General features: G+C 37.2%; 1 protein-coding gene across 5 annotated transcripts; it reads right to left on the reverse strand.

Moving 5' to 3' along the window:
- Positions 1 to 334: 334 nt before the first annotated feature.
- LOC110746658 (serine/threonine-protein kinase STY46-like) lies at positions 335 to 7,820 on the reverse strand. 5 transcript variants are annotated; one of them, XM_021946901.2, is made up of 17 exons: positions 7,548 to 7,815; positions 7,183 to 7,390; positions 6,177 to 6,291; positions 5,878 to 5,951; positions 5,661 to 5,774; positions 5,414 to 5,468; positions 4,258 to 4,368; positions 4,095 to 4,145; positions 3,038 to 3,210; positions 2,857 to 2,961; positions 2,649 to 2,722; positions 2,355 to 2,530; positions 1,815 to 1,910; positions 1,387 to 1,467; positions 1,175 to 1,228; positions 663 to 797; positions 335 to 564 (listed from the first exon to the last, which is right to left on the reverse strand). In XM_021946901.2, the coding sequence occupies exons 2-17, from the start codon at positions 7,368 to 7,370 to the stop codon at positions 487 to 489; spliced, it is 1,680 nt and encodes a 559-aa protein (XP_021802593.1). In that variant the 5' UTR covers positions 7,371 to 7,390; positions 7,548 to 7,815; the 3' UTR covers positions 335 to 486. The 5 variants fall into 5 exon arrangements, 3 of the variants coding, with proteins under 3 accessions (XP_021802593.1, XP_021802591.1, XP_088102759.1); XM_021946899.2 differs by having other exon boundaries at positions 7,183 to 7,470; positions 7,548 to 7,813; XM_088246633.1 differs by lacking the exon at positions 335 to 564 and adding an exon at positions 1,072 to 1,091 and having other exon boundaries at positions 661 to 797; positions 7,183 to 7,820.
- Between the last annotated feature and the right edge of the window lie 358 nt (positions 7,821 to 8,178).

Raw genomic sequence — 8,178 nt, forward strand, 5'->3', positions numbered from 1 at the left:
GAGATGAAAAGGAGGAGCAATGCATCAGATTCCCAGCACCCGGTTTTGGCGCAAAAATTATTTGGGAATAATATATTTTTGCGTGCTATCATCTATGACGGGGAAGAATCTTTGTCCATCGGTTGAGGTTGAATTGTTTTTTTCTATGAGGAAGGACTAAAAGAAGAAAACATCTCTAAACCCCACCGTCACTAGAATCCATTTTTGCTCAATTTTCATTATTGTTAATCTATAACATAACAGTAACACGCCATCCCCTTTATAAGTATAGGCGTATGGTATGGGTTGAAGTTAAATGAATATTTAATGTGTGATGATGATAAACAAAATGCAATGAATCAGCACAAGAGTCTCTAGTCATTACTTAGATTAACCCAACGGAGCATATAAAGTTGAGGGAGGGAAAGAAAGGAGTTGTGAAGAGTTTGATTGATCAATGATCATTAGACACTGTATTACACACGTATTAATTTATAAACAAAAACCTCATTCACTGTCTTGCTTGAACGTGGGAACTACTTTGGCTGATTTTCCCTTTCGTCTATCCTCGCTTCCATTTGCAACCTGTACCAAAACTTTGGTTATAACTTTTCAAAATTGCATACCGGAACCAAGCAATAAATAAAGACTAGCTAGTGTTAGTGTTGGATCTTTTCTCGTACCCTCCTGGCTATGTGCTGCAACATCTTTACAATTTCTGAGAATTCAGGTCTCAATGATGGGTCCTGCTGCCAGCATCTCTCCATCAATTCCACCAACATTGGATTAGTGTGCCTTGGAATTGTAGGCCTCAGACCCTGAAATTCATGCCCCAACAGCACTCAATTAATAGACTTCACTTCTAGTTTTGAGACCTTATTCATTAAAAATTATAAAGGCATGTATGCCCAGCTCGCTCGCATGGTTGGGCATTAATAAGTCATTCAGATCTTCAGATAATACCCCTATTTTACACATAGCTAGCTTATCTTTCATGGCAAACAACTTTTACCAGGCTACCAGGTACTTAAAAGGTAGGACAACTTCTCATCAGGAAAAGGAAAGTCAACTCCACTAATTGGGATCACCTACCTGAGAACAACTCGGGGATCCTGGATATGAACTCCCATCAGGAATAAATAAGATAGAAAAATATTAAGGCAGGCTTATATTGCTGGGAAAGTAAAAGAAATACCTTCTGGACTACGCCAACTGCTGCTTGTAACGGAGTTAAGTTCTCGTAGGGAAGCTGACATTTCAGTCACAAAACATAGACAGATGATGGTGTGAAGTCTGTGCAACCATGAACTAGTTTTAAAGATAAACAAAAGCATTGATTTGAACGTAGCATTTTTCTTCAGGGGAAGAAAAATCCACCCATCTATTTTCTAGTATAAAAGAGATTACCTTTCCTGTAAGCAGCTCCCAGAGAACAACCCCAAAGCTAAACACATCAGCTTTGTGATCATATGGTTTATGCTCTATAACCTTCATCAACACCAAGCAATCATGTGTTAGACACTAGACAGGAATAAGCATAGACATAATAACCATCATCAAAAGCCAAGAAATTCATCAAGCTACTAGTGTGATCAATAAAATCTTCCATAACCATAATAAACACACAATATGATAATTTGTTGTAGTTCCTTCCTTGTAAAACATCTTCATGGTAATATTCAGGTACAATAATTTCCTTAATGACTAACATGTGCAAGATTTAAAGAACTAAACGTTATCTGGCCAGGAATTTGTTGTCCATTTGCTTAATTCCAATAAGCAAATGAAATGGTTAATACTTAATACCCGTGAATAAATAACTACAGAACACAGACCTCTGGAGCCATCCAACGATAAGTGCCAGTTTCTGCAGTCATAACGCCAGATTGCGCCTGTACTCTAGCGACGCCAAAATCAGCAACTTTCACAACCTGTCAAACAAGAATTTTGAACCTTAAAAAGAAATGATGAAATTCAGATCGCCATGTTAAAACTATGTACAGCCTTGGAAGAACCTGATAACCTCCTATCAAGAAGAAGCAACATGAAACAAGAACAAGAATGCACACGCCTGCCCATGCCTCCCTTTAATTTTGAGAAAAGTATAATAAATAAAAGTATATAAATTTAAAGGATAAATGCAAGCTATTCAAAAAGAAGGGACAACGAATACAAATGCAATAATAAAGCACCCCTTTGCTTATGCAAGGTTATGAAAGTTTAATGATGCAATGCCCTGACATAATGAGATTGCTTGCCTCATTCCAATCCAATTTGGTCAGAGGTGATTAGATTTGACCTTCTCTCCATTTTCTTTGGGGTGTAACAAGAAAACCTGATTACATTACATAATTAAGAGATACAAAGGATCTTACTCCATTTTCATCCATCAAAAGATTAGCAGCTTTCAAGTCCCTATGGATTATATTATTTTGGTGCAAGTAGTTCATTCCCCTGGAAACATCAATTGCAACTCTGAGCAAGGACTGAAGTGATAAAGCACCTGTTTGCTTATGCACAAAGTCGTACATACTTCCACCAGACAGAAACTCTGAGAAGGGAAAAGAAATATAAAAGAGCAGAACTTGGATTGAACCGAAAACCATGTGTTGGTAATAAACAAATACAAAGCATGGCACAGAATGTGCACAGAAGTCATTTGAAATTACCAGTAACGATGCAAAGCTTAGGAGGTTTAGTGCATGCTCCAATTAATTGAACAACATTTTTGTGCCGAACTTTTCTGCAAGGATGATATAAGTTTGAGAACTGCAAGATCAAATGCATGAAACAGGCTGCTGAGAGCAGCCTTTCGGCCATAAAGATCACAAAGGATTTATATTTGCCTCGTGTATAAAGAGTAACTGTATTACCGACCTCATGATATAGACTTCTTGAGTAAACTCCCTCATAGTTTCATTCAGGCGCTCAGTACTAAGAACTTTAATAGCCACAGCTTGACCACAGAAACTACCTTGAAACCTGGGTCAATCAACTTAGCTATTAACAAGCACTCATATACCAAGTAAACATGCCCTAAAATTGTGACAGGACTTACAGATCACCATACGATCCAGATGCAATTTTCTTTTCATATCTCAACAGGGTTGCATCAATTTCCCAAATATCTTGTTCCTCATTGAGTGAGCTTACATGACTATTAGTAAACATCATTCCAGTCTCTTGCTCTGGAACAGGGGAAATAACACTATAATCCAAGCAAGGATTCTTCTGCAACACAGACAAAATAATGAGAGACTGCAGATATTGTGCCTGTTTACAAGTATTAGCAACACTCATTTCATATACATTGGTACTTGGTATATAGAAAATAAAATTAATAAAAGAAAACATGCAATAACTACCTAGATCTTGGAAATACATATATCACCAGGGAAAATGCTGAACATGAAAACAAGAACCAGCCAAGATATAGACAGAAACATCAAAATATACTAAGCAAAACTGAAGGCATTAAACTTACTAGAATACATTTCTCACCTTGAGACAAAAACAAAAACAAGTCCATATAGACTGGTGAGTGCTACCATAGTAACATAAATGAGCATTTTCCACAGCTAAATCACAAATCTTAGGTAACTTTTCATATCACATGTGCCAAATTCTTGAAAGGCAAGATGGAAAGATAACTTTTTGCTTTTGCTTTTGCTTTTCTGGCCCCTTAAGATCGGGGTCACGAAACTTGTGTCCATAACCAAATGGTTAGCTAAAGCATAATGCTTAAACTTATCAGAACACAATAGTTTCATTAACCTTTCATGACAATATGGAAATAGTTACCGACGCTGCATTGGACTAGATGGCCAATCTATAAGGTACATAGTTTTAAATTAAACTACAATTAAGTTAATGGAAGTGAACATTCAATGCTGGAACCTCAGTTAAAAGCCAGAAAAGAAAACCCCAAAAACAAACAAATTTGTTTCTAGGTTTTATATGAACTTCCTGAAGGATGAGCACAACAAGAAGCCAATAAATAAAAATGAGGAAAGAAAAATTCTCTCCCTAGTAAAAGCAAACATATGTCTGAAAATTGTATCAGTGATAGAAATTTAAAAAATAATAATAATAAGTAAGCATTAAAAGGGACCTACCTCACTCCATGGTATTTCTTTGGCCAGTACATGTCTAAGCCGCTCAGTTTCCTGCAACATTGAAATAAAAATAACCCATCTCATGCTACAATTAGATATTTCCCCTTAAGCAAAGTGACCTGTTATGGTTTTGTAGCAGAATGCGAACAAGGCAAGACAATACCTCACATGCCCAACCATCAACAACAAAGACATCCAAAGAGTAGCCATCTGTTGTGGAAAAAGCATGTGCTTCTCGAATGTTCAGTCCAATATCAGATAATAAGGATGTCAACTGATGCAAAACATAAGATCGTAACAGTAATGAGAAACAATGATTAAACACACAAAATATCCTTGTTCTAAAAGAAATACCTATAATACTATTACAGATAACATCTCCAAAATTAAAACAATCTGCAGACAAATATCAAATTTATCTACTGCTGATTAAACTGATATGCTACATATGAAAGTCTGAGTCAAGTAGCGATACAAGAGACGACAATGTATGTATCTGAACTAGTAATTCTGCAACAACCAAGTCTTACAAAAAATATAAAGATGAGACCCCCTTGACGCTAATGTATGGTATGACACAAGATTTAGAAGAGGGCGGGGGAGGAGCGCCAAATAAAATAGGGAATAGATCGACCTCTAGTGATACAGCCAGTTCTTTTCTTTTCGTTTTTCTTTATCAAGTAGTGTTCGTCCACCATTCACTTTAATCTCAACAAATCACCCACCATAACTGACCAAACAGGTTTCCTCCCATTGATAGCCATTGTGGGTTTAATATGCAGGGTCAAAGCATTCAAGACAGTCACAAGCCTTCCAGACCCACTGAAAAGGTCAAGATTCAGGGTGAGAATCAGGGTGACCATACACTTTGAGGAAGTCTTTAAGCATAAAAATACTGGGTAGAGGGAGGGCGAACCAGGCCCCCTCAAATTTCCTGTATAGAATATATGGCCCCCCCTTGACTATTTTCCAGCTCCATACCATTATATCATAAGCATTGTAAAACATGTGCATTTCAACCTCACCATTTGTCGGAATTTCAAATATGAAGTTAGATGCCTTTCTTATGTCAGAACTGTAAGTGAATCGTGTAATATGCAAAACGTATCTTTTTTCTAAGAGAATACGCAATACACATCACATGCTATGCAAAAAATATATATATATAAATCCTTGAGATGAGCTTAAAATGTTAACAATAGTACATCATTAAGAGTTATCAAGAAAGATGATGCCAATTAAAAACCACATTATATTGATTGACATGGAAAAATAGCTATTTTAGACAACAGTTTTTTTTTAAAAGGAAAAAAGAATACCTCACTGAGGAGTTTGGGCTTGTCATTAGTTGAAATAGTAATTTCATGCATTGGCCTACAAATTTTGAAGTATATGCAAAGTTAATTAGATAAGAACAATGGAAAATTATAGAAAAGTTAATTAGATATGAATCCATGAAATCGAACCTACTAACATGAACAGTTGATTAAGCGGTAAAATGAAAATAAATACAGAACTAGAGAAAAAAGATCAAAATCATAAAAGATGTATTTCAAACCTACTTACCGTGTATAAAGTTGACTGGCGTTCACAGTGTTATTCCCATGGTGCACGTGTAACTGCTCGGCTTCAAGAGCAAGTTCAAGGTCTGGTGACAAACCAAAAGCTGGTGGCGGATGGCTGGATATATGAGAAATGCAAAGAGGGTAGCATATGAGAGATGTAAAAAGCAATTGTTTTCAATAAAGAAAACAAATCCAAATAGATATTCATTTAACCATGCCTCTGTTTGCTAGCATAAGCAGAACAATGAGCATCCGCTTTCCTGGGTAAGTTTGAACCAGAAGCAGAATGAACCTGCATAAGAGATAAATTGCACAGATGCATTAAGAAAGCAATAAGTGGACAGGACAGATGACCGAACAACAAATTAAGACGAATCAAACAACACAGAACAGAGTCGTATCGATACAAAAAGAGAAATCCCCAGACCATTGTAGGAAAATAACTGAATTTGAGTATAAAATAAAAAATAAAAAATTCAACTGTTTCCATACATTTGTATGTTTGTGTATAAATTACCTGCACAAGATGGACTTCAACTGCAGGTCTTGTGGCAGGGTCATGTGCCATAAGGAGTAACCTTTTATGCATGAGAACATCTTGTGCCCTCTCCACATTCACATCCAACGCATACCTTCAGTTCAAAGAGAAAATCAGGTCAACAAATGTAATTACGCAGTGCAAGCAACCGTTCAAATAGGAGCTTATAATACATATTAATGTAAATGTACTAGCACTCATCTCATCAAATCGGAGCCAACATTAAGTCATACAGAACCCAAAAAGGAAAAAAAGACAGAGAGTTTCAGTCCAAAAGAAGCCATTCTGTAATACTAGTCTGGTTTCGATCAAGACAAGAAAGATTGTCAAAAGGAAACAACTTCCCCATTTTGAGTCATGAGCAAAATATATACATATTATCGAATTATACCAAATTTGGACACCTATCCTATATAATGTATTTGAGTGGGTGGGTGGGTCATGGGTGGATAGGTGGGTCGGTGCAGTCCACGTACAGAGTAAAATAATAATAATAAACGTATCTTTCACTGCCCTTTAACCTTTGGCTTTCTCTTTCTCAGCAATCAATCTACGGCCAACTTAAATCCATCCATCCCCATGGAGCATCAAGAAGAACACATTCTCAGAAAAAGAGGACGAATTTATTTATAGGGAGTGTAATATAAATTCAAAGATTCCGGTTGCACAATTCAAAAGACTTTTAATTTTACTAAAGTCATGTGACGACGGTGACATATTTTATTTTATCTATCCATTTTTACAGACAGAATAAAAAAGAATCAAAGATTCTGATGAAGCAGAGTCAACAAGGAATATGCAACAAAAACAAACACGGGAATTAGAAAGGAGGCATGACCCGTTACCAAGAAACAAATTGAAAGTAAAAAATAAACAGGAGAGTAAGTAGGCGCTTGAAATTCCATCCAACGATTACATACATAGATAAATACACAGAGAGAGAGAGAGAGAGAGAGAGAGAAGGCTAGGGTTTGGAGGTATGTACCTAGTGGGGAGGCGATTAAAATGAGCCCAGAGTTCATCTTCGAAACCAGCAAGTTTGGCGTCTGCGACATCTGAGCTCATAAGTCGACGGAGAACTTCGTTGTAGATATTGACTTTGAGCTTCTGCTTTCGGGTGAGAGTGGGGGAGAAATCGACGGGCCTGCTACAGCAACTCTCGGTGTCTTCCATGATTCACCCACCATCAAGAGCTAGCAGCACGCACATAAAGAGTATGATCAAAGTCCAAACGGTGCGTTTCCGAATCCGATTAAGCAAGCTGTCCCCGGACCTGGTTAATACTTGTGCGTTTACGACAGTGGATTATTGAGTGTCCTTGCGTGTACAAAAAGAAAGAGAAATGGCTACCGATTTTGAGATTGAGCCCGTTGCTCTTCTCTTCACTTCACCGTCTGTCTGTCCGTCTATGTGATTCTCTTGTCTCCGTCTGTCTGTCCGTCTATGTGATTCTCTTGTCTTAATAGAGACTAAGAGAGAGAGAGAGAGAGAGAGAGAGAGAGGCGTACTGCGCACCCCCACAAGTTTGTGTTGATGTTGACGTGGATTCTTGCAAGTTAACAATGCTAGCTTTTCCCTGCTTTGCTTTGCTTATATCACCACTCACCGAATCACCGCCTGCTGATATTATCCTTATTGGATTCGTCCATTAAACAAATTTAACGATAATCCATTAACAACTAAATTATGTGTTGTATATAAATTAAATATTCATCCTTCAACTTATTAATTCGTTGATAGCATCACCACGGGGACCCGCCTCTCCCCTCCAAGTCCAACCCAATCAGCTGTGTGCTGGATTATCTCATTTTCCACTCAACCTACGCTAAATCTGTTTTTCTATTGGTCTGTCAACTTCTTCTTCTTCTATTTCTTATTTTTCATTCGTTGAGAATGAGAAGCTTTATCTTATCATAGCATACTTTTTTCCCGGTGGGTAGACATTTCCCGGCTTAGATTTTAATCCATCACCTATTATATA

This window comes from Prunus avium, chromosome 1 (genome assembly GCF_965620075.1).
Source record: "Prunus avium chromosome 1, drPruAviu1.hap1.1, whole genome shotgun sequence".
Classification (NCBI taxonomy): Eukaryota; Viridiplantae; Streptophyta; class Magnoliopsida; order Rosales; family Rosaceae; genus Prunus; species Prunus avium.